This window comes from Lepidochelys kempii, chromosome 2, assembly GCF_965140285.1.
Source record: "Lepidochelys kempii isolate rLepKem1 chromosome 2, rLepKem1.hap1, whole genome shotgun sequence".
NCBI lineage: Eukaryota > Metazoa > Chordata > Testudines > Cheloniidae > Lepidochelys > Lepidochelys kempii.
Window position 1 is genome coordinate 117,336,219 of NC_136381.1, and position 25,490 is coordinate 117,361,708.

The window sequence follows — 25,490 nt, forward strand, 5'->3', positions numbered from 1 at the left end:
AAAGATCCCAGAATTCTTCAGGCTGACAGCTCTCAGCATGATAAAGGGAGGGCAAACAAGTGACAATCTAGTCTTGGAAGGGACAGAGAACATTCAATATTAAATACAAATTTTTAAATACTAAATAAGGGAGAAACCATCAGCGCATTGAGAAGCAATAGGCACACCTTGTCACTTTACTAACTCTAGCTGTAAAATTTACTGTAAGAAATCTAGTAAATGGGAGCCATGCAAGCAAACAAAAGACACAGGGTTACTGGTAAATATTTGTTTTGGCTCTCAGCAGTGCCATTCTCATGATCAAACCCTCAGGAAGTTGAGCCCCTTTCTGGTTGTTTCACACTCAGCATCATGCAGTCCTGTGGTAAGATTGATGGTGGCAAGGCAGAGTGAGGAGAGTGGGAAGAGGAGGAAAAAAGAAAAGCCCATGGGTGGCTACTCAGCGTGTGAGTCAGTGAATTTCTGAAACCAGCCACTACCATCTCACTCTAAAATAGCCTTGGGATTATTATATAACCAGATAGTGGATACATTATGACAATACCAAAGGATGTTTTACCATCTTGTATACTCATGAGTGGCCCACCAAATAGCAATTGGGCCCTTAGGAACAGAATACCCTCCTTTGAAACAGTGGTGGCATTTGTCTCATGGTGAGCCCATGCAGAGCTCAATTCTTGGGTCCCTACAAGTGTTGACACTCATCACGCTGAGTGGACTTGCATCCTTGTGTTGTCATGCTGGGCTGGGCCTGTGTTTCATTTGTAACTCTGTTGCTATGTCAGGGGGCTGCCTCAGGGCCTCCAATGATTGCATGGGTTGCAGGTGCCTAATGCTGCCACTATACTGGAAATCCATCTAAGCAAGAGCCTGGTCTCTTTTAGTGTGTCTTGTATGTCTGATCTCTTTGTTCAGGCTTTTTGGAGATGCTTGAAATCACCCTGGCAATTTTCTGCTGGCTGATGCTAATTGCTTGTCTCCGATCCTTTCAAGCTAGTTAGTTTTGCGTGTGGGAGGCCCTCAACTGGTGAAAATGTTATTTTCTTTTGATCTCAACAGTTGTCTAGTACCTTGATGACATTTCCTATAAAAACCAAATTTTTCCAAAACCTTTTTTTCCCCCTGAATTTCTATTTTGTGGGAAATTTTGTTTTTGGTTTAATTCGGAATGTCAAAATTTTCTGCGAGACAGTAATGCTGAGTGTTGACCAGCTCTGCTTACAAATTAAAGAAGACAAAACAGACAGATGGAGGGTTTGAGGAAATGGAACAAACAATAGCTAAGATGGCCAAGTGGTGATGGTACAATGAGTCACATCTAGATAGTATAAAATCTTGATGACACAACGTTTCGTTTTTTAAACGATATGTATATAGAGATGGCCCCAAATTGCCCAACAGCCATGCTGTGATATTAATTATAAGCCTCATTGTAGCGCGGGGTCTTCAGGAAGTTGAGACAAATTTGTAACCCTTGCAAAACAATTAATGTGGGCCCCTATCAGCACAACCCAGCACAACAGTGTATAACCTCCTCCAGCCAGCTCGGTCATGCCATGCAGGGGAAGGTTTTGCATCTGTAGCATTGGGGGCAAGTAGTATTTAATTATTTATTTTTGCAAAATAGATGAAAATCAACTGTGATGGAAAGGGCACCCCAAGTCCTCTGCACCACTTACTTCCTGCACAGGTAACTGTTGGTGTAGCAGTAGTGGAGCCCTTTACACAGATCCAGTGGCCCCAATACCCTATACAGTTGACACATAGGGGTGGTGACTGCTCTTCCACCCTTTCCCCTACTCCTGTTTCAAATGGCAGTAGGTCAAAGTGCACCAAGGAACTTCTGGTGTGTGGTAGCAGGGTCCACACAGCCAGTTAGTGTGTGAAGGCTAGTACGCTAAAGATATACTCCCCAGTTTGCCATGCACTAACTTGCCATCTAGACAAGCCCTTAGTGTCCTTTAGTCCTTAGCTTTGTCTGCTGGGATATTCTTCAAAGTGCAGACACACTCTCTGAAGTCCTTCTGTTGCTTTGGGGCTCCCGACTAGAATGTGCTTTATAACATTGGAGGCATGGAGATCCCACATCCACATCATCCAGTCATTTTATGCATTTGTAATGTGCCCATCACAGTGTCAGCCAGGCCCCAGTCCTGCAGGAGCTCATGTGGTTGGACCTTTGTGTTACATGGAGCCCCTTTCAGTTCAGTGAGGCTCTGCACAGGTACGGGTTTGCTCCCACGGAGTTCCTTAAAAACTGGGGCCTAGGTGCCACATGGATCCTTCATCAGGTATATGGGTGTGCTATTCTGTTGCAATGAGAGCTGGGTGGTGTATAGGACTAGGACAAAGATAACTTCATGTTTTAATTTTCCATTGCCTTGAGTGAGGCAAAGACAAAACGACTGCTGATTCAGACCCTTCTGAGGTCTCCCCCACCTCTGTGTCCCAGAGAACCAATGAAAGCATAAAATGGAGCAGCCAGAGCCTTCTTTAGTGACACACTCAAGAGTCTAAAAAGGATTCTTAAAAATACATGCACTCATTTTGAGAAAAGAATAGCATCTTTGAAGACAACAGAAGACTACACAAATCCCCAAAGTTGTTTCCAACCCACACAGTTCCTTCAGGGAAGTCTTTGAGCACAGAATCTAGCCATCAGTTTCATTTCTGCCTCCTTCTCCTCCTGGCTTCAAGGAGAACTGATGGGAAGTTCACAGGTTCTTGTTTCTGTGAAAGCATCCTTCCTCCTCTCTGGAGCTGTGAATCAGTGGAGAATGTGCTCTCACACTCACACAGCCCAGCTACAATCAGAACTTGTTTGTTGCTATGGTAGCTTTATTTAGCTTTTTAAGGCTATTTTGGAAAGACAAATGCTGTAATTGCTAAATCTGTTCTAATTCAGGCATCACAGTGTGGCTGTGCTCCAAACCTTCTTGGGACATGAAGGGGTTAACACACTATACTGGGACCAGAGAAGACAAAAATCCCTGTCCTGCAAAAACTGCCCAAACTGCCAAGCCTGGAAGGGCCCAGCTGAGGCTGATTATGAACAGGAAATAAAAGGAGAAGCTGGGTTAAGCCAAGTGGCTTTTCAGGATGGGGGAACTGAGCCACTTTTTAATCTGGAAACAGATGAAGCTATGGACTGCTAAGCTCTGGAGCAGGGGTGGCGAGGGAAGCCACTTAGTTCTTAGGTAACAAATAACTGAGCAAAGGGTTCAAGAACACCCCCAGGAATAAAATGGGTTTCCAGTTTTATTTGGGGAGTAAGGACTTGGGTTTATTTTTAGTCATTTACCTAATTCTCTCTGACAGCAAGAGACAAGCAGTGTTTGTGCTAGGAAACTAAAGACTGTTCAGCTGATCTTGATGTGATGTATGGGCTTAATGTGTGTGTATTTGTGCGAGATCCTCTAGTAGCTGGTCCGTCAAGAGGCTAAGGGTATTACAACAATTAAATACCCCCAGCTGGCTCGAGTGGGGCTGTAAAATTGTGGTGTAGACATTTGGCTCGGGCTGGACTTGAACTCTGGAGACTGCAAGGGGGAAGGTCCCAGAGCCCAGGCTCCAGCCGAAGCCTGAACATCTACACTACAACTGTATAGCCCCGCAGCCTGAGCCCTGTGAGCACAAGTCAGCTGACATGGACCAGCCGCGCCTGGTGTTTTATTGCGGTGTAAACATATCCTAAGGGACCTGCTACAGTTAACACCAAAGGGAGATCTACTTCGGCTCAGGCGATAGAAGTCTGATTTCTGGAGATGCAGTTTTGTTGCTCGGTTGTGTAGTTGATTGTCCACAGCACACAGGTAGTACCACACCTTAAGTAAGAGATCACCAATTTATTTATTTCTCTGGTAACGGAAATTTTTGGAGGTATGCTCCTGGATTGAAGAATTTGGTAGACAGGGCAATGTCTAGGTTGTAGGGGACGCCTATTTTAGTTGGAAATGTTTCAACTAGTGAAGGCCCTTGGGATTATTTTTCGTCTGGTATGGTTGGTTGGTTGAAGGTAAGTGCATTCAATAGGAGTTTAGCAGCAAGGTTTGTCATGGACGCGAGCTGGACATAGGGAACATTTCCATGTGCTACTAATGCTTCTAGATGCGATTTTGATGGTTTCTTCTCCATGTTGGTTTGTTCTGACTTTTGTAACCATGTAGGAGTCTTGTAGAGAGGGCTTAAATTTAGGGAAAAAATAAATTATAAATTACAACTCTTTCTGTGAGAGACAAGGTGGGTGAGGTAATATCGTTTATTGGACCAACTTCTGGTGGAAGGTACAAACTTTTGAGCTTTTTTTGTATTCATTTTTGTGATACCTTCTTCTGGGCAGGTTAAAAAGAGTTAAAGTGAGTTTCCATGGTGACTTTTCTGCAACATAGTCATTGTGTGCACATCCACACGCACCATGCTGTCTAACTGTTTGTATGTGGGCTGATATCCCATACTTCCTCAGAGGTCTACCCTTTATAGCTTTACTGTCGCTGAACGCAGTTGTGACTCATTAAGTTAACTAACATGATGCTGAGTACTGTTTAGCAGGCAACTAGGATAAACTGTGTTCAACATAGCATCAGCTAATTATGTTTAAACCTGGATCAGAGCAAGGTTTAATCACAATTAGCTGTCAGTATGTTGAATGTTGTGTCCGAGTTTACACTTTGCCCGCTAATTTGTGTTGAGCACTGTCAGTTAACATGGTTATTTACAACCATATTCAGTCATGGTAAAACTTCATAGTGTAGATCAAGTCCCTGAAGACTTGAACACAGTTGGTGAAACTGAGTTTAACAGGTCCACTGCATGGATGGGAAATGGAGGACCATCTCAGAACACAATGGTTATTTATCGGGGGCACTGTTTGTTCAGAGATGTATTCTTCTGACGAGATCTGGGGGCAACAGTTGGGGAATGGTCCTTCCTGAGAGTACTGAAGATGGCTTGTCTCTCTTATCCTGATATTTCTCTGCATTGTTAAAGCCAGGGAGGAGAGGATATTCAAGTTTCAAGCAAGAAATTGTAACTTTTTTGATGAGTTGCTTGCTTTACCTTTTGGGTGGACCTCAGGGGCAAAATACCTAAACAGAAAAAAGAACATAAAGGACTCTTTTTTTTCATATGACTTTATTGAGAAGCAGATGGACATAATCGCATATAAGCAGGATGGTTCACAAGCCATTAAAAAGGACATAAAAAACAAAAAAGCTGATCCAAAAAATCAAAGAGTGGAGTGCTGTTACTCCAGAGAGCAGATATGACACAAGGATTGCTCAAATAGCAGGTGTAATACTTCTACATTCTTTGGTCTCTTTTTCATGGGTTTATTAAAAAGAGTCTACACAGAAAGTGCTGGGGATGTTCTATCCCCATTGAGGACTACAGGGCTACAGTGAGGTTATGCTGTAACTTCTATAAAAGTATGTGGATGAATGCTGCAATCAGGATATCTGAAGAGGCCTCCACATCATGTAGGCCTTTCCCCTACTATCCTTATGTCTTCCTGAACATAAATAATTTGGTTTTCTTCACCGTTAATAAATCAGCTGGCATCTGCAGCTTTTTGTAACATTCATATTGTATTGATTGCAAATGATAAGTGTGTAATACTGAATGCATGTTGAGAGTTTAACTGTGGGGTGGGTGCCTTTCTGACCTTGATATTGTAATAGCCAATGTAAGATACTGGAAGCTTAATTTAAAAAAAAAAATGGCGCTGTGCTAGGTAAGTACTGAATTTGGAAGGGATAATGTAAGGCATTCCCTCCTCCCCACCAGAAACTGAGTGCAATATAGTGGTTCCCAAGGTGTCAATTTATAAGAGTAAGACCTGGGCAGTGCTTGTGCCCTCCTCTCCTAATGCAGCAACTGCAACTCCTCTCCTCTGGTATAATGTTGGCCTGCCTCTCATTTAGTTAAACTAAGGCTGTTCCAAATCCCATATCATGTGAGACTGAGCAAAATTGAAATCTGGGACAATCTAAGTCTATCATTGGATTCTGAGGATGTAAAATGAGACAGACATTCGTTGCACCAAGTTCAGGTAGGAAAGGGTTCTGTGGTTGGGACTCCCTGCTGAGTGTCAGTCACAAAAGCCATAGCTCTAGCAGGCATGCCCTTGTCCCCTCCTGCCTCCAATAGCCCAGGAAAAAAGGAGGGCAGAGTTCAAGCACCAAGCTCTGATCTCCTCCTGCTAGATAGCTCACTGAGCAATGCCTGTCTCATTCAGTTCTGTAGTTAGTGGACTGGAAGTCTTTTGAGAGTTTAAAACTCTTGCTATTTTAAAGCAGCCATATATTATAGAAACAAAAGCAAATGGAATACAGTGAATGTCATAGGATAAATTACCTCTTGGGGTTCTAGTGACTTCCTAAAAGCAGTGGATTATAAACAAGAATAGCACCCGAACCTCTGAGTGGAATTATTTTCTTCAATATCACTGTAGAATATAACTAGCTTTCTTAGCTACAAAGCTTGCACTATTTTGGTGACCTACCACTTTAAATGAACTCTTTCTGATCGCTTCTTTGCTTTATATGGGGAAAAATTATTTATTTTTTATGGTAAAATCAGCACAAGCAACAGTGAGATGGTCTCCATTATACAGCTTCACTGAAACTTTGTACTCTCCCTGTGTGAAACAAAAGCAAAACATTAGATTAGCACACAAATAGTACAGAACTGCCTCTCTTCATAGGAGAGAGTCCCCTTTTTCGTTAAAATAGTTATGCCCGTCCTGAAAGCTCTTTCAGTCCAAATATATTTCAATGGTGGTAAAAGGTGTGGCTCATTTTTCTTGCCAAATGTCTCTCTTCGTAGATGTCAAATGTTGGTAGCGCAGCAAATTCAAAATTAAAACATGGTGGTAAATGCTTCCACAGGGAAACAAAACTCTTTGATATTTAAAAATTCCTTTCAGGTCCATGTAGCTTTTCTTGCTCTTTCTGAAACAATTGCACCTGGGCTTTTGTTATTAAGGCTTTCTCTTTACTTTGCAGCTGCTGTGTAATCAGAGTGGGAGAAATGTTCTTTTGACTGGGATTCATCCCACGCTAATCTTATTGTTCAAATATTGCACTATTATAACTTCAGATGAATTTTTACAGATGTTAACATATTAATTGGGTATTTTAAAAAAAAGTATCATCTGTAGAAACACATGACACAGACAGAACTTGCTGTATTTTAGTTTCAACAAAAGAGGTAGTAACAATAACGCTTCCTTCTGGGGACAATTTCACATCAGCAGTCTGCCCAATGTAGAAGAGAAACTATGCACGGTCCAAATGTGTAGACCTGGGCTTAGGGGACATCCTAATTTCATAGGTCAAAATATCTCTCTCCTCCTACCAACCAGAGAAGTATTGGGAAAGTCAGGTGGCTAAGCTCACTTAAGAGATTGAGAGGAGGATTTAACACAAAAATTTGTTTTAATTCTGGATTATTGAGCCACATTTGGTCTTCTCTGCAGAATGAAGCAGTAATAGGTCCTTGACTGCTTAATGGGATTGTACACTTTAGTTTTGGTGGCCATGATTCTCTCCACCTGTAAGTTCTTAACCAATGGCTACTTTGATCTAGACCCCTCTGCCCCCTTCCACTGGCTTCTTCAACTCTTTGGCAAATGGTCGGTGTCTTTGCCTGGCCGAGCACAGCGCTTAGTTGTGCCTGGGCAGGTAAACAGAGGCTAGGAGGCTTTCAGCGTTTCTGGCACTGTGAGACTGTCTGTTGAAATTCAAGCAGGAGATTGGTTCAGTATGGAGTATGCTACTTCCAAAGACATAATAGATGAGCAGGGAAGGGGAGGGGGTAAAATAGGCCAATGAGAGTAGAAGGGAGGGACTGATGGGAAGGAAAAGAGAGGAGAGAGAGGTTGTCTTCTACTCCAAACTCCTTTCACCTCCTCTCCATTTCTTCCTTTCTCCATTTCTTCCCCTTCCCCACTACCCTCGACTCTCATCTTAAGTCTTCAGCAAGTTTAAGATCCTTGCAGCAACTACTGGTATAGAAAGAATTGCTCCAGTGGTGCTAATGGGCCCTTGCAGAGGTGACCTTCCTCTTAGGAATCACCAGGAGGCGCTGCTTCCCTTGCTACCAATGCAAGAGTCAGGGCAGGGCAGGGCAGTGTACTAGAGAGACAAACTACAATCATGGGGGAAACTTACAGTGCTGAATGTCCCCAGCCTCCAGTTACTAGAAGAATGAATATGTTGCTGTACTAGGGACATTCTGGTAGGACCATGTGGTGGTTCTTAAGGACATAAGACTTGTCATACTGAGTCAGACCAGTGGTCCATCTGTCACTGTATCCTGTTTCCAAGAGTGACCTGTACCAGAGCTTCAGGTGACGTGTACAGAACAGGGCAGTTGAGTCTTTCCTTCCTGGCTTCTGGCAGTCAGAGGTTTAGGGTTGCTCCAAACATGGGGTTGCATGCCTGATCATCTTGGCTAATAGCCATTGATGGACCTATCCTCCATGAATTGACCTAATTCTTTTTTGAACCCAGTTACATTTTTGGCCATCACAACATCTCATGGCAATGACCTCAACCAGTTAATTGTGCATTGTATGAAAAAGTACTTCCTCTTGTTTGTATTAAAGCTGCTGATTGTTAATTTCATCTGATGATGCCACATTTGTGTATTGTGAGAAAGGGTAAATAACACTTCTCTATTCACTTTTTCCACACCATTCACAATTTAAGAGACCTCTACCATATCCCCCTTTAGTCGTTGCTCTTCTAAGATGAACAACCCTAATCTTTTTAGTCTTTCCACGTATGGAAGCCATTCCATATCCTTGATCATCTCTGTTGCCCTTCTCTGAACATTTTTCAGTTCCACTATATTCTTTTTGAGATTGGGTGACCAGAACTGGACACAGCATTGCAAGATGTGGCAGCACCTGAATTTATAGAGTGGCATTGTGATATTTTCTGTCTTATTTTCTATCCCTTTCCTAATGGTTGCTAACATTCTGTTAGCCTTTTTGACTGCTGCTATTCACGGAGCTGAAGTTTTCAGAGAGCTATCCACAGTGACTCCAAGATGTCTTTCTACTCTGATTTTCAGCCATGGTGGCATTCTTTTAGTCCTCTTATTGTCTTTTCTGGTTGGGGGTAAACATTTAGTCTGAGCCTCTATTACGGTGTTTTTAAATAGTACCCCGTATACTTGCAGGCATTTAACCCTTGTGATAGCTCCTTTTAATTTCCATCTAACAAGCATCCTCACTTTTGTGTAGTTCACCTTTTCAAAGTTAAATGTTACCATGGTAGGTTTTGGGGGGCTTTTATCTCCTTTATGAAAAAGTTACATTTAAGTGCATTATGGTCACTATTACTGATTGGTTCAGACATAGTCACCTCTTGGCCCAGATTCTGGGCTCCAGTTAGGACTTAATCAAGAATTGCTGCCCCCCTTGTGGGTTCCAGGACTAGCTGCTCCAAGAAACAGTCACTTTTGCTGTCTAGAAATTTTATCTCTGCATCATGCCCTGAGGTGACATTTACCCAGTCGATATGGGGATAGTCGAAATCACCCATTATTATTGCGATTTTTGCTCTTAGTCAGGTAACTTAAATTTCAGGACATAACCGCAGGGAACTTACTTGAGGGATTTCATGGATTCCCAACGTGACAGGCCCTTCATAGTAGATATGCTCTGAAAAACAAATGGATGATGATTGTGCAATGCACAAAGAAAACAAGCAGCTTATAGTATGCCCTATTTTATAGCAATACTTTGAAACCGTCAGTGACAAGTGCTCTAGGACTTAAAAATCTTTAGGGACACTAGCTCTCTGAGAGAAGTGTACAGGTATGGACCATCTTCCTAGTGTAGGAGAGACTATGCTGATGAATGTCGTAAGCCTCTGAGGTAAGACCTGTGTGAACAGCAGTTTCTGAGAGCCTAAGGTGAAGCAGTCACTGAGTGCTCATGCAGTTAATAAGCACATTTCATCCGGAGATACCTGACTTCTGAGTGTTTACTGAACAGTATACTAGTGTAGTGGAAGTACACATTTCACAAGTGAGTAAACAGATACACAGAGGTTCAGCGACTTGCCAAAGGTATCAGGTTGGTGTCAGTGCCAGGTATAGAAACCCATCTTCCAGTCTCCAGCCCTCTAACCACTAGGCACACTCACTCCCTTTTCACTGCTTGTTATTGAGAGCTTCATGAAAGGAGGGTGATTTCAGCACTAGTGGACACTATGCGTGAGCCATTCTGATTGGGCCAGATTTACAGATATACAGGGTCTGCTCACTTCATTGTCCTCTGCAGCTGCATGTCTGAGCCCTATCCCGTAGATGAGCTGTGAAATTTACTGCCACTTCTGCTTTGACAGTGAGGGGGAAGTAATATTTTATCCTTTTGTGTGAATTTTTCTGTCTTCTCTCTGCCTGGATCCTTTCTCCTGTAACTGATCTCTACAGCTCCCTGACTGCTGTCTGAGCCTGGTCTCTCTTACTACTACCTTATACTTCACATTTTTAAAGTATGGCACAAGCAATAACTGATCCTCATGCACAGCTGCAAGATTCCTATATATTATCTCCCACTTTACTAAAAGAGGAAATTAAGGCAGAGAGAGCAAGTGACTTGCCTAAGGGGCCCAAAATGTTGACATCAACACTAGGATTAGAATTCAGGATATTTTGGCTGCTGACCCTAAATCCAATTCACTAGACTACAGCTGGCTCATGGCCTGGACTCTCCAGCTGCTTCACCTGTGCCATGGGAAGCGTTTTCCTTTTCAAAGAGCTGTTGCCATGGTTGCTCACTTCTGTGCATGAAGCAGGAGCCATAGAGTCTGAGGCTTCTCTCCTGCATCGAGTAATGACTCAAAATTTTAAAAATACAGCAAAACCCTGTTCTGTTTCATTTTGCTAGACCCTAGAAAGGAGTTATAGGCCTGGATTCTGCAGACATTGAAGCACCTGCACAACTTTACTCAGCTGGGCAGTGATTACGCTGGGACTCGGTGTGAATAAAGTTTGTGCAGGGGTTTAAGCAGTTGCAGAAGCAGAGGTGTAGATGGGAGCTGTCCTATTTGTAAAGTGCTGGTGTGGACAGTGCAATGCAGAAAGCAACCCCTTTCTGTAGAATCTCCTGCAGTGGGCCGTGTTTGAGAAGGAAAATGCAGCAAGTAGGACAGGCAGCTCGGAACCAGGATCAAACTGCCCAACAAGTCCTGGATAGCAGCAGAGGACAAAAGTGGAGGAAGTATGGGCTCTGAAACCTTCCCTACCAGTTGGAGATGGAGACTCTTCACAAATCACATGAGTCAATGGAGTCAGCCCTGGAGTATTTCAGAACTGGCAAGGGATTGAAAGTGAAATGGCGGTGTCCTAGCTTTGCAAAACCTATGTTTGAAACTGAATTAGACAAAATCAGACAACACACATGCTTCTGAATGTGTGTGGCTGCTAGTATCTCCCTGGTGAAGGTAGATGCTAATTTTTCTATTACACCATAAAGTAAACTTTGACCATCCTGCCAGGGCTAGATTAAGGCAATCCTGGGCTGTAGATGTACTTCCCTCATTAGGAGACCCTGAGGTCCTGCCCATGCGTTATGGCCACACCCTTGCTTGAGGTGATAGCAGCAGGAGCTATTCTTAGGACTACTATGTGCTGAGCAGAAACCACCACTACCAGTACTATTCTTTGGGGTGTCTGGTGGAGCTGATCTGTAATTTAGTAGGGGGCTAGGAGCTGTGCACCCCCGAGTTCTATTCCTTTGCGACCTGGATGAATATCAGCTCTATTACACAGATGGGGAAATGGACTCTTCTCCCCTGCACCAGTAAGTGGGCCTCTACTGCGGGGGAAAAGAGCAGCTTTATTCTTCAGCTACTGGAGGCTCCCAGGAGATGTTCTGAATCAATAGGTCTACTGGGTTTTACGACCAAACCTCTAGCTGACCAGGACCTCCCACTTTCATGGCTGTTGTTTAAACCAGGCCCCTGAAACCACTGTGATTGCCTCTCCGTGGACTTTACAGAGCTGGGGCTACAGCAGAAAACAGTGTCTCCCGAGGCTGAATCCAACTGAATGCATGTCTTGCTTTTGGGATTCCAGTTTAACATAGTATTCTTGATACAGTGCATCTTCCTAAACCCTTGCATTTACCTATCAGTGGGGGGCAAATGAGATGAATTAGTTGCAGTAATTATAACTAAGACAAACACTTAGCTTTGTGCATTGAATGCAAAGTATTGCCTCTTTGGAACTTTCCTGTCTGAGTTCACATAGGTTATATAGTGTGAAAGACTGATATTATTTACGGGATCAATTTATAAATTATGGCAAACTTTCCAGTCAAAAAATTCCTCCATCTTCATATGTACAAGATACTAATAAGTCACAGCATCTGTTAGTGCAAAACAGCCAGTGTTCTTGGGACATTATCTTCCATGCTCAACCCTTCTCTTAAGGGCTAACATGACTGAAGAGGTTTTCTGCAGAACATCATAAAAAGGTCTCTAGGTATTGCTGACTTCAGGCTTTCTTTTCTATTTTGTGGGTTCTTTTCACTCTTACTTCCTAACAAAAGTAATGTATTCCTTCTCCCTGCCACCAACAGGTCTCTAGCAATTTACAGAAGGAAGTGAAGCGAGTAAGAATTTCCTGTAAATTACTTCAAGTTACTTGTTCTTGTGAAGCTGCCTCTCATTTCTGACAAAACACCTATAATGAAATTCTGACTCCTCTTTCTCAACTCTTTCTTAGGTTAAAAATCTTTATACAGTATAACAAGTGTAAGAATGTTCAAAGGCCCCAGTACATCTGCACCCACCTCTTCCTTTTCTGGGCTTTTAACCTTTATAGAATTTTTATTTTTTTTCTGTGTGAGTAATAATACAGTAATACTTAGCTCATCTAGGGCTGGATCCTACATCCATTCAACTCGATGGCACAACTGCCATGAATTCTGTTGGTTCAGAACTGATCTGAACAGTGCTCATCTATAAATATTGGAGCTGAGTGAGTATCATTCACCTCAGTTTCTCCCAACCGTAAAGTGAGTTGAGAGGATGAGTTTCTTGCTCAAGGTCATGTGGCAGATCAGACCAGAACCCAGCTCTGTGGTTTAGCTTCTTGCTGAGAATACATGTCCATTTCCTCACAATTGCACTCAAAAGAAATACCTAACTTCACATCTAATACTCTGCAAGTGTAACACAGTATACACACAAGCCATTACATGTGTATGTTAATTTGTAACTAAGGTCCGAGTGAAGGTTTTTTTGGTTGAGTATGATTGCAAGAAATTGGGTGTGTGCTTTGAGCGTCCTGTGTTGGATCTGAAAAAGTGAGTTTGTGCAGCCGCAAAGTCTGTGAGAGTGTTTGGGCATTAATTGGGTAAGGTCTCTGAGTTGTGCTGGATGTTGATCCTAATGTTACCATAATGGGTGGTTTTTCTGGTTTTTGTGACTGTGTAAATGGGAAGTACACTTGAGCAACCCTAACTCTTATGTAACTATTTTCTTGTGTGGGATATGAACGAAGATCAGAAAAATTCCTCCCTAGAGGGAGGAAGCTCATCTCTAAACTTAATACCACAAAGACTTTAGCAACGATTTTTTTCACTACTAAAGTTCACTTCTTTGCCTTCTGCGGAACAGAAGAGAGTGTAATGGGTTTAGATCTCAAAGAAACAGACATAAGTTGTTCAGAATCATGTTTGAGAGACCTCGTCAGCTTTGCTAGTCCGGTTATGACCATTATACAAGTTGTTTAAATAAAAGTAAAAAGATAGGTAACAAATACTATAATTGAAACGAAGATGTTGGTAAAACATCCATCTATGTTTGTTCTGACAAGACCGTTCCAATCATGAGTCACTGATATAGAAGTAAAAGATAACAGAGGAAGGAAAATGTTCTCTATTTGCCACCTTTGACGCCTCCTCAATTCCTTTCCACTACACCCTCCTCTCTCTCAGCACCAGATATTCCTGGTGCTCTCAAAAAAGAGCCACAAGATCTATAAACAGAACAAACTCTAAAGCCTGTGGCTTTTTTAGGAGGGCGGTAGGAGAAAGCTTTACAGTCTTTGTTCTCACTAAAGTGGCCAATCAAAACCAGCTAGCAACTATATTTAAACCGAGGTCAAATAAAATTTGCTTTACAAATGTTACTCAATGTGTAATGAAGATGGGGCTCTAATTGACAAAATTCAGCTCTAAAAAGAGCACTCTGCCATCTTCACACTTCCTTTACCTCATATTTGACAGCTCAAATTATGGCCCTCTCTACACAAGGCAATGGTCAAGTTTAACAAAAATGCAAACAGCTGGGCTACGTCTACACTAGAGACCTTGCAGTGGTACGGCTGTACCACTGCGCCGCTGTAAGGTCTTCTGTGTAGCTGCTCTATGCCAGTGGGAGAGCGCTTTCCTGTTAACATAATTAAATCACCGTCAACGAGCAGTGGTAGATATGTTGGCAAGAGAGCATCTCCCGCTGACATGGCACTGTCCACACCGGTGCTTTTGTTGGTGTAATTTATGTCACTCAGAGGGTTGTTTTCTCACACTCCTGAGTGACATAAGTTATACTGACAAAAGTGCTAGTGTAGATACAGCCTTCAAATGTGGCTGTGCTGAGCTGCTCTATGTGGGGCTGGAGATCAAACTGCATTACAATACAATGTAAAAACATACACTGACTATCCATTTTGGAGCCCCATCATCTAGCAAACTTAACCGCTTCCCTCTGTGGATTGCATGGGAACAACATGGCTTCTATTAACAACTGTGTGATAAGGTTCTGTTATTAATTGAGGGCAGCTTCTAAATGAAGATACATGGCATTATTTAAACAATCAAGTGTTGTTTTATATCCTGATGTACTTCAATTAGTGAAAACAATCTCCCTGCCAGGTTAAGATTAAGGACCTGCTGCGAACCCCAGAAGGGTTTGGCTATGTGGCTTAATGTGTAAACAGCAGCTTGTGCTGGGCTCAGGATCGACTCTAGGTTTCCTTAATGTGTTTTCTACAGGGTGTTATTGAGCACTTCGTCAGAATAAGACAGTCTTCCAGTAGGGCTGTGGGTATCTTATTTTTTCTTTAATTCAATACACTATTGAGAAAGCTTCTGAATTTAATTTTTCTGTCTGTCTGGCTTGCAGAATTTACATAATTGGTTGCTTGTGCAGTATTTCTCTGCTATTCTTTTTGATATCTCTGTACTGTGTGAAATGTCTTAGCAATTCCCCTGAGGCCATCTTGTCAACAGTACAGTGCATGGTCACCAAACCCACAGCCCTACAGGAAAATGAATTATCATAGTGCTGATGGAGATGCAGGTGACTGGGGAAAAATAGCTTTCAAAGCTAACTTACTAAACTGCCATTCTCTTAACTCCCTGGGAAATTGCCCTCCACCCACCTTTCTTTTCAAATCAGCCCAAAGAGATGAGCATGGAATCAGGAAGAGTAAGGATTTATTATTATCAGAGATCCTTAAATAAAACCAAACACCTTAGATAGTACCAAAATGTATCATGGTCCAAATGCTGCAGTCTTTAATCCTTACTTATGCGCAACTTCTATGAAAGGATTATGGATCAGTGAACAGGAAACACAACTTTTTAGATAGGAGACATTTCTCAAGTAATCTTGTTCTTTAGCTCAGCCCTTGCTTTTACAAAAATAGGAGACAATCCTGCAATAGTCCTCAGACATGCAAACAGTCTTGTTGAAATAAGACTGCTACTGAACATAAGGGGTGTAGGCCCATGCTACTTATTTACATTATATGTTGAGTTATAGATTATCCTTCTAAATTTCCCTTGAACTCTGATGTATATAGCACTCAGACCTCTGTGCCATTAAAACACAAGCTAGTGAGCCCGTTATGCAAAAAGAAGACTTTAAAAGTAAAATGACGCTCCCCTACTGTGTTGCTGTCATCCACTAACATTCTGTTGAAGTCCACAGAATGTTAGGAAGTTAGTACATTCAGCCGCACAGCAGGTGTGTCCCGCTTGCAGTGTTCAGCACCCATCAAGTGTTTAGTGTGCTAGGTAAAATTACCTCCTTTTCTCTTTCCACAGAAAATAAACCTGCGGTCATTCGGCTCACAAAGTTTCTGTGAGTAGGCTAGGATACTCTTCCCATTTATGATGAGATTAACGTTCAGAGACAGTTCCTTGATGTTGCGTCCTACGCAGAAAACAGAAGAAGAGTTCAGGGAGAGAACTGTTTGGAAATTGAGCTATTATTATTTACTTTATAATTAATGTATTAATTAAATGAATTAAATAATTAGTTTATTATTTGTTTTAAAAAGATCCTATTCTTTTCTTATTTAGGCCCCAACTCCACTGAGGGTTCCTGAATCCATAGAACACTATGCAATACAGAAACTGCCCTGTAATGTCCCTGGTGGTAGATAACAAGACATGTACTGAATGAAGAGTAGCTTCCTTTTGAGGCTACTGGATTCAAACCTTGCAGTCGGGGGTTGTGAACAAGCATGTGCAATGATTGTAATATAACCCTCAAATTTGTCTCGCTTGTGATCCCCGAAAACAGACCTGCCCCCAGAAGTCTTAGTGCTGCACACCAGTGAGCCACAGCAGCTCAAGTGTTATTTCACAGTGTGGTCGCTCTCACTCTCTATCTAGGCTAACTCCGGAGGAGTGAAGACAATACCCAAAGGACAACCCCCTGCCCAAACAAGTTTACAAGTGAACAGGCTGACAGAGGGAGGGAGGGGAAACAAAGGCACGGGGATGGGGGTGGGGGCAGAGTGAAGTGACTTGCTCAAGGTCACACAGCAGGTCAGAGACACAGCTGAGAAGAGAATCTATGCCTCCTGAGGCCCAATCTGTGTCTGAGCCCCTGGACCCTCGCATAAGAGCAATAAACCCTCTCTGTTTTATCAAAAGCACTTGATTATTATTCATCAGACCCTCTTTAACACCGACACATGCCCAGTGAAGTATCTTATTTGTAACACTCAAAAACAGCACTTTACTTACTTAAGATCATTGCAGCTCTGATGTCAAAAGTATTCGTTAAGATTTTGGAACAACCATCGATGCTAAGAGCAAAATCTTGCACGGGATCTGTCAAAAGGTAACAGGCAATTGATTTTTACTTTTATTTCCAATGCATGGGAACTCTACTTCATAAAAAATAATGATAAAAGAATAGAATCCTTATGAAAATCAAGTCATACATATTTTCTTTGAAATTCTCCCAAACATAATCCCCAAACTCCGACATCGTGTGGCAAAAGGATTAGACTGCTCTGTGCCTGTTTCACTGACATCACACTAATCTCAACTACGTTTGCTTTCAGCCGGAATCCTTTCCCCCCCCACCTTCCTCTTTTCTAGCCATTAGGACCTGGCCAGTCCTTAAATTATTTAATACTTTAAGGCTTTGTCAGCATATCCATTTCTGATGCTGGGTGTCGACAACAATTGCAGCTGAGCCAGTGCTGAACCTGGTTTAACTGCAAGCGTAGATCACCGGTTCCCAAACTGTGAGTCAGGACCCCAAAGTGGGTCGTGACTTCTTTTTAATGAGATCACCATTAGACTGGCATTAGACTTGCTGGGGCCAAACCTACACCACCCGGGGCGGAAGCCCTAGGGCTTCAGCCTTGGTGGCAGGGCTCAGGTTACAGGCCCTGTGCCTGGGGCTGAATCCCTTTGGCTTTGGCCCCCCACACCCAGGGCAGTGGGACTCGGGCAGGTTCAGGCTTCGGTCCCCCCTCCTGGGGTTGTGTCATAATTTTTGTTGTCAGAAGGGGGTCACAGTGCAATGAAGTTTGAGAACCCCTGGCACAGACCAAAACAAACCTGTTCAGAACATTTTAGAAACCATGGTTGACTTCAGGGGAAGTTGCCTGGTGAATGAAAATCAGGTCACTTAGTGCCTAGCTAAGAACATAGGAGCCTAACTTTAGGCTCCTATTTTTTGAAAATCTTAGCCCGGGCTTTGCATGTGACATTTTATTGATCTGGAAATGGTGGGATAGGGACAGTTTCACATATTTGCAATTCTAGTGGGGAGCCATTTCGGGGGGCAAAGTGGGGCGGGAGCGCCTCCTGAGTTTCATACAGGAGGTGTGCGAGCTCCCAGGTGAAGCTACAGCAAAGCATTGGTGTGAAATGTAAGTTCTGCAGAGGAAATGTGCCCCTGGGGCAGGGAGTCAGTATTTTGTTTACAGAGGGAGGGCGATTAAGACAAGAAAGGGCTGGTGATTAAGTTAAGGATCTGGAAGTCTACATGCATCCATCGAAGTGGTATTCTCCCATGAAAGCTTATGCTCCAATACGTCTGTTAGTCTATAAGGTGCCACAGGACACTCTGCTCCTGTAAAACAGGAATCCCTGGGGAAGTGGGTGGGTGGGAGGGAGGAGGTTGTTTTAGAGATAACACAGGGGACTCAGAAATAATACAGCCAAGCCCTCTGGGCCAAGGTTACATTCAGAAAAGGTGGAGATTTGGGGACATACATGAAACGAAGGAGCCAAAACCCAGGGAAGGGCTAGCAGTGGTATAGAGAAGTTCCCACTCCCCTGTGGTACTTGTGTGGCCCCATCACCATAGTATCTGAGCGCCTCACAAGGTCTAACCTATTTCTCCTCAGCCCCTTGGTGAGGTAGAGCAGGGGCACTGAGGCACACTCATTCTAAAGGCCAGATTTTCAAAGGTATTTAGGCACCTAGTGGGATTTTCAAAAGTGCCTAGAAGGTTAGGTACTTTGTAAACCCCACTAGATGCCTAGCTGCATCTTTGGGTGCCTAAAAGGTTTTGAAACTCTGTCCTTAACACACTGGCCTGAGATCATGCAGGAAGTCCATGGGGGGGAGTAGAACCCAGGTCTTTCAGGGCTAACTCCTTATCCAACAGACCAGCCTATCTCTCTGCTGCATGCTGCAAAAAAAAAGAGGACTCTGATAGATGGGAGCCAAACCAAGGCGGCCAGTTCTCTGAGACTCCAGGAAATGGTCCCAGGAGGTTAGGATGGATGCCATGGTTGACAGCATGAAAAGCAGCACAGAGGTCAGGAAGGATGGAGAATGAGAGTCAGAAGAGAGGAGATCGCTTAACTCCCAAGAGGTGGCAATGCCTGCTGTGCATTTTAACTGAAAACCATTTTGTTTTGTCATTTTTTTGTTCTAAGTTCGAGAAAAGGAAGGAATCAGAAAGTGTCATAAAAGCATCAGATGTGTTTATGCCTCAAATTCTTAGGGTTTCAGCTGTATCCAGGCCAATTCCAGAACAAAGAATAAAAATTGCATCCGCAGAGTCCATAAAGTTGACGATTATTATCATGATTTGTATTATTCACTGGGCACCATCTGTGTGCTTAGCACTGTTCAGAATATACCAGAAAATGTAGTCCCTGAGCCAATGTGTAGCCCTGGATAAGATGGCTGAGATATTTAAGTATGAAATACATAGTTATTAAGCACATGTTAATATCTAGGAGGAGAGGCACTGATGGCAATAGAAGTTTTACTGGATTAAGGAGTAGAAGAATTGACCCTCCAACTTTCTCTCAAGAGGAAGAGCTGCCCAGAGCTCCTGTGCCTGTTTATTTTCCTTTCCTGCCTGCAGTGGCCCTGATATACCGTAGAAGTCTCAATGTTTTTCTCAACTTTAAAATATGGAATTTTCTTGTTGCTTGGTTTTAAATATTCTCTTGTGAGAACTGCAACTCAATCATTGTAATGTTGTGTTTAAGAGCCTTTTGGAAAGTAACTAGCCTTTAAATAGAAGCTAAAGCAGTATTGCCAACTCTCATGATTTTATCATGAGTCTCATGATAATTGTTTTCCTTAAAGCCCCAGCTCCTGGAGTCAAGTGGATATGTGATGATTTCAGAACACAAGAATGGCCCTACTGGGTCAGACCAAAGATCCATCTAGTCCAGTATCCTGTCTTCTGACAGTGGCTAATGCCAGGTGCCCCAGAGGGAATGAACAGAACAGGTAATCGTCAAGTGATACATCCCCTGTAGCCCATTCCCAACTTCTGGCAAACAGAGGCTATGGACACCATCCCTGTCCATCCTGGCAAATAGCCATTGGTGGACCTATCCTCCATGAACTTATCTAGTTCTTTTTTGAACCCTGTTATACTCTTGGCTTTAACAACATCCTCTGGCAAGGAGTTCCACAGGTTGAGTGTGCGTTGTGTGAAGAAATACTTCCTTTTGTTTTTTTTAAACCTGCTGCCTATTAATTTCATTTGGTGACCCCTAGTTCTTGTGTTATGAGAAGGAGTAAGTAACACTTCCTGATTTGCTTTCTCCACCCTAGTCATGATTTTGTAGACCTCTATCATATCCCCTCTTAGTCATTTCTTTTCCAAGCTGAAAAATCCCAATTTTATTAATCTCTCCTCATATGGCAGCTGTTCCATACATCTAACCATTTTTGGTTAGACAAAACAGCCCTTTTCTGAACCTTTTCCAATTCCAATATATCTTTTTTGAGATGGGCGACCACATCTGCATGTAGTATTCAAGATGTGGGCGTACCCTGGAGTTATACAGAGGCAATGCGATATTTTCTGTCTTATTATCTATCCCTTTTTCCTAATGATTCCCAAAATTCTGTTGGCTTTTTTGACTGCTGCTACACATTGAGTGAATGTTTTCAGAGAACTATCCGCAGTGACTCCAACAACTCTCTTTGAAATCTCTCTTGAGTGGTAACAGCTAATTTAGACCTCATCATTTTATATGTATAGTTGGGATTATGTTTTCCAATGTGCATTACTTTGCATTTATCAACATTGAATTTCATCTGCCATTTTGTTGCCTAGACACCCAGTTTTGAGAGATCCCTTTGAGCTCTTTGCAGTCTGCCTGGGACTTAACTATCTTGAGCAATTTTATATCATCTGCAAATTTTGCCACCTCACTGTTTACCCCTTTTTCCAGATCTTTATGAATATATTGAATAGGCTTTGGCCCAGTACAGACCCCTGGGGGATGCCACTATTTACCACTCTCCATTCTGAAATCTGACCATTTATTCCTACCCTTCGTTTCCTATCTTTTAACTAGTTACCAATCCATGAGAGGACCTTCCCTTTTATCCCATGACAGCTTACTTTGCTTAAGAGCCTTTGGTGAGGGACCTTGTGTAAGGCTTTCTGAAAATCTAAGTACACTATATCCATTGGATCACCCTTGTCCACATGATTGTTTACCCCCTCAAAGAATTCTAGTAGATTGGTGAGGCATGATTTCCCTTTACAAAAACCATGTTGACTCTTCCCCAACAAATTATGTTCATCTATGTGTCTGACAATTTTGTTCTTTACTTAAGTAATAACCAGTTTGCCAGTACTGAAGTCAGGCTTCCTAATTATATTTTTACACTTCATTTGCCAGAGTTTATGCTCCTTTCTATTTTCCTCACTGGGATTTAACTTCCACTTTTTAAAGGATGACTGTTTTGCCTCTCACAGCTTCTTTGCCTCTGTTGTTTAGCCATGGTGGCACTTTTTTGGTTCTCTTACTATGTTTTTTAATTTGGGGTATACATTTAAGTTGAGCCTCTATTATGGTGTCTTTAAAAAGTTTCCATGCAGCTTGCAGGGATTTCACTTTTGGTGTTGTACCTTTTAATTTCTGTTTAACTAACCTCCTCATTTTTGTGTAGTTCCCCTTTCTGAAATTATAGCTTATTACCAGCAGGAGAGTAGGGTGGTGGTGGGGGGGAGAGAAAACCTTTTGTAGCGATAAACACCCATTTTTTTCATAGTTTGTGTGTATAAAAACAAACGTCTTCTGTATTTTCCACAGTATGCATCCGATGAAGTGAGCTGTAGCTCACGAAAGCTTACGCTCAAATAAATTGGTTAGTCTCTAAGGTGCCACAAGTACTCCTTTTCTTTTTGCGAATACAGACTAACACGGCTGTTACTCTGAAACCTTTCAATTGTTGTAATCAAGAGTTAGAAACAAAGTAAGAATATACATTAAAATTTTAAACCTAACCAGTGGCCCTTAAGTGACTTGACATAAGATGTGAGAACATGTTAGTATTAGAGCTAAGTGGGTCTAATATTTAATTCTTTTTTTTTATATAGGAATTAGATACAGTGCTCCAATCAGCTAATTTCAAAGTTATTATCTGCAAAAAAAATCCTAGAGTTTTCAGGTGCCTAAGTAGCCCCTGAAATTGTGGTTAAAGTTGCCCCTCTCCCTGCCATCAAAATCTGAAATGGCGCCCCAAGCTGGAGTCAAGATTGTCTTCTGTGAGGCTGGGTTGCTGTGGCAGCAGTGCATTGTGTCCAGTTTGAATGCGGTCTTTACAATGGTCCTCCCCTTCCCACAAGTTTAAACTATACATGTGACTGGAAGGTGGGGCCAGCAGGGATGAAAGCGTGGAGGGAACCTGTAAGCAATGAAGTCCGCTTCATTGAAGGTAGGTGGAGGGAACCTGTAAGCAATGAAGTCAAATGCACAAATGGAAAGGAAAAAGCAAGAGGCAATGAAGAGAAGAGGGGCGAATATCGTAAGAGGGGCGAATATCGTAAAAGAAACCCCAAACAACCCTAGACCAGGGAAGCATGTAAGCTCTCCAAAGGACCACCCGAAACTTAATTTCTGTTCTTAAAAATAACTATAAAATAAAGCAGTGAGACAAAAGGCAATGATATTTGCCCAAGGCTTCATGCCAGTGAGCTGCATTTTATTTTTTCTTTCAATGAACGAGTCCCTTTAGTTGTGTGACGGACTAGAAAAGGATGGTGCCAAGGGAGCTGTTTAACAGTTACACAAGAGTCAGAGGGACCTGATAGCTTGGTTTCTTTTTTCTTTCTGTCACTTCTTGTTTTGCAACTTTGGTTTCAAAAGTCATTACAATGAGGTGAAAAGAGTCATTTCTTGCTCTTGTGGGAAATATGGTTTTAGACTTCTCTTTTCTCTAAAGCATCTAGGGCCTCCTCCCCACTTTTCTCTGTCCCCTCTCGGGTTGGTTTCCTCTTTGCTTCTGCAAGTGAATCTCTCACTTCTGTATTTAATGGAAAGTGTGATGATAAAATGTAGGAAGCAGCTGCTCAGATTTTGGACTAATCAGGAGTCAGTGGCTCAAATGTATCAACCAGCATTGCTCTAGTTGCAGCTGCCACTGCTTTCTGTAATATGTTGAGCTTGCATAAGAGCTACAGATGGTTGAATGGTTAAAAGTCCCAACAGTTAAGTTTTCATCGGGGGACATGGTTACAAAATTATATTGCAACAACTACAGTTTGGTCTTGCTCTTTTAAATGAGATGGGTCTGTTTTTTAACCATCTCACTGAATCACGGCCCGAAGGCTGCTCAAAATTTTTTAGTTAAAACTGTTTTTCAGTGGAAAACTGGGTTTTTGACAAAATGAAGTTCTTCATAAAAGGTGTCTGCTTTTTGTGGAAAAGGTTGACTTTTTGTTGAAAAATTGAACTTATGGGAGTTGCAATTCAGGTGCCTCATGCCCCTGTTCTCCTTTATGGGCTGGGCTCTCCAGCCGGACTACATCTTCCACAATGCGCTTTGGCCATGGGACTCCCCATGAGACCCCACAATAGTTCTCCAGGAGTCAAGACTGTGGTGCATCATGCAAGGTGTAGTCTGTCCAGAGACCCTGGCTGTAGAGGAGAATGGAGGTCTGAGGCACTCAAACGACAGCTCACATGAGAATCTGCCGTGGAATTTCCCAATAGAAATTTTATGGCTTTTGACTTTTTGCTGAAAAGTCAAAACTTTCCACTGGGGGTGGGGACACACATTTCTGACCATCTCTCTATGGTACATCAGTCTAGAACTTTACAATCCAACATGATAGCTCTGTAGTGGAGATGGGACCTCTTGGTAACCATTCTTCCTGAGTAAGGAGAAGGTAGGATGAGCTGCACTGCCAGTGAGAAGCAGGCAGAGTGGGTGCAGCTGAAGGAACCTAGAGAACCCAAAGTAGGCTTTTTTTGTTGTTAAATAAAGATGTCTGCAAATTTTACTGTGCCTGTGTAGCTATGTAGCTGAAAGGAGAGACCATTCTGCTTTTTCTGTACTGGCCCTTTAAATGTGGAGGAATCCCCTGGCTCCTACAGGAGCAGCTGTCATTTCCATTTTCAGATGCACAATGTTCCAAGAGTGAATCAATGTGTTTTGTCTCATGGAGACTTTATACTTGTTCTTTCTTGTTTGCCTCACTCAGAAGTGACTCATTTAGACTGAAAAAAAAATATTACATGTTATGTCTTTCACATACCCAAAGCAAAAACATTTACCATTTTGACTATAAAATACACGATGATTCCCTTTCCTGCAACACTCCATAGTGCACAGTACTGTATGTTCCCAGATCCCAGTCGTTCCTCCACCCACTCCTTCAATCTGTTATCTCTTCCATAATTAAAGCTAAAAACTCTTCTTCAGGTTTCAGATAGTTTGCTATTCCAGTTCAGCTTTGATATGTTACCAACATTTGAAATGATTATTGAAATTTTGCAAAAACATGTAGCTTTTTGCAAGTAAATGCTTAACGGAAAAATAGGCATTTTTATGTCTTTATATTTTAGCTTGAGATGGGTCTGAGTCCCAGCATTTGGAACTAGATCTGAACTTTCTCAAGGCATTGGGGTGTCTAGATCTGCAATTTTGGGTCAAGCCTATCTCTGGTTCTGAGTACTTTCACGTGACTACTTTCAGGTACAAATACTCAGCTAGATCCTCAGCTGGTCTGAATGATTGACTACAGCTGAAGTTCTGTCCCCTTCTTTGAACATAATAGGACCCACGGATGCTACTGAGGTTTCGATTGTATTCAACATTGAGTTTGCAGCTTTCACCAGGGCCGCACTGCTCTTTGTGAGCTAGAATTTGGAACCCCTTTTGACTCTCTGCTATTCATCAGCCATCAGTTGGAACACTCCTCACTGATCTGACAAATCAGATACAATGGCACTTCTCTCATTTCACTACTTCCTGAATGTTTATCGGGATATTCCTTGCAGTCCATATTTATATATAGATTGCCTGGCACATTGCACGCAGTGGCACCATAGTGCTGGATTTTAATCTCGTTTGACATTTCTTGTAGCCGGTAGGTGAATTCTATTGGATTACTCTGGAAGAGTGAGTAGACCATCTCCAAAGTACTGTTGTTGGCGTTTCAAAGAACTTCACTTGCTACAATTAAAAAAAAGATGTATTTTTCTTGCCTTGTTTTCCTGAGCAGGCCTCACATCGGTATGACTACCACAGCATTGCATAGGTGCTGCTGCACCCCCTGGCTTGAAGAGGTTTCCATCATATCCAGGGTTTACAGTTTGGTTCAATGGCTCTCAGCACCTCCACTATACAAATTGCTCCAGCGCTCCTGCAGCATTGCGGAAACTGGACTGCCACAGTGGAAAAAGGTCTGTTCTAATCATTTTGATGGTCTTTTCTAGAATTGTGCCGATCTTTTCCCCCCCTCTTGTTGACCTTGCTCTGGGTTCAATTTCACCTTGAA

The 25,490-nt window shown here is 42.4% G+C and overlaps 1 protein-coding gene across 1 annotated transcript in view; it reads right to left on the reverse strand.

Moving 5' to 3' along the window:
- Positions 1-5,127: 5,127 nt before the first annotated feature.
- The window catches only part of LY86 (lymphocyte antigen 86), a 32,719-nt gene continuing 12,356 nt past the window's right edge, over positions 5,128-25,490 (reverse strand). The window contains exons 2-5 of the mRNA XM_073332121.2: positions 17,003-17,089; positions 16,053-16,181; positions 9,615-9,667; positions 5,128-6,634 (exon numbers count right to left, since the gene is read on the reverse strand). Coding sequence (XP_073188222.1) covers positions 6,551-6,634; positions 9,615-9,667; positions 16,053-16,181; positions 17,003-17,089 — 353 coding nt within the window. The 3' untranslated portion in view covers positions 5,128-6,550. The remainder of the gene's footprint in view (positions 6,635-9,614; positions 9,668-16,052; positions 16,182-17,002; positions 17,090-25,490) is intronic.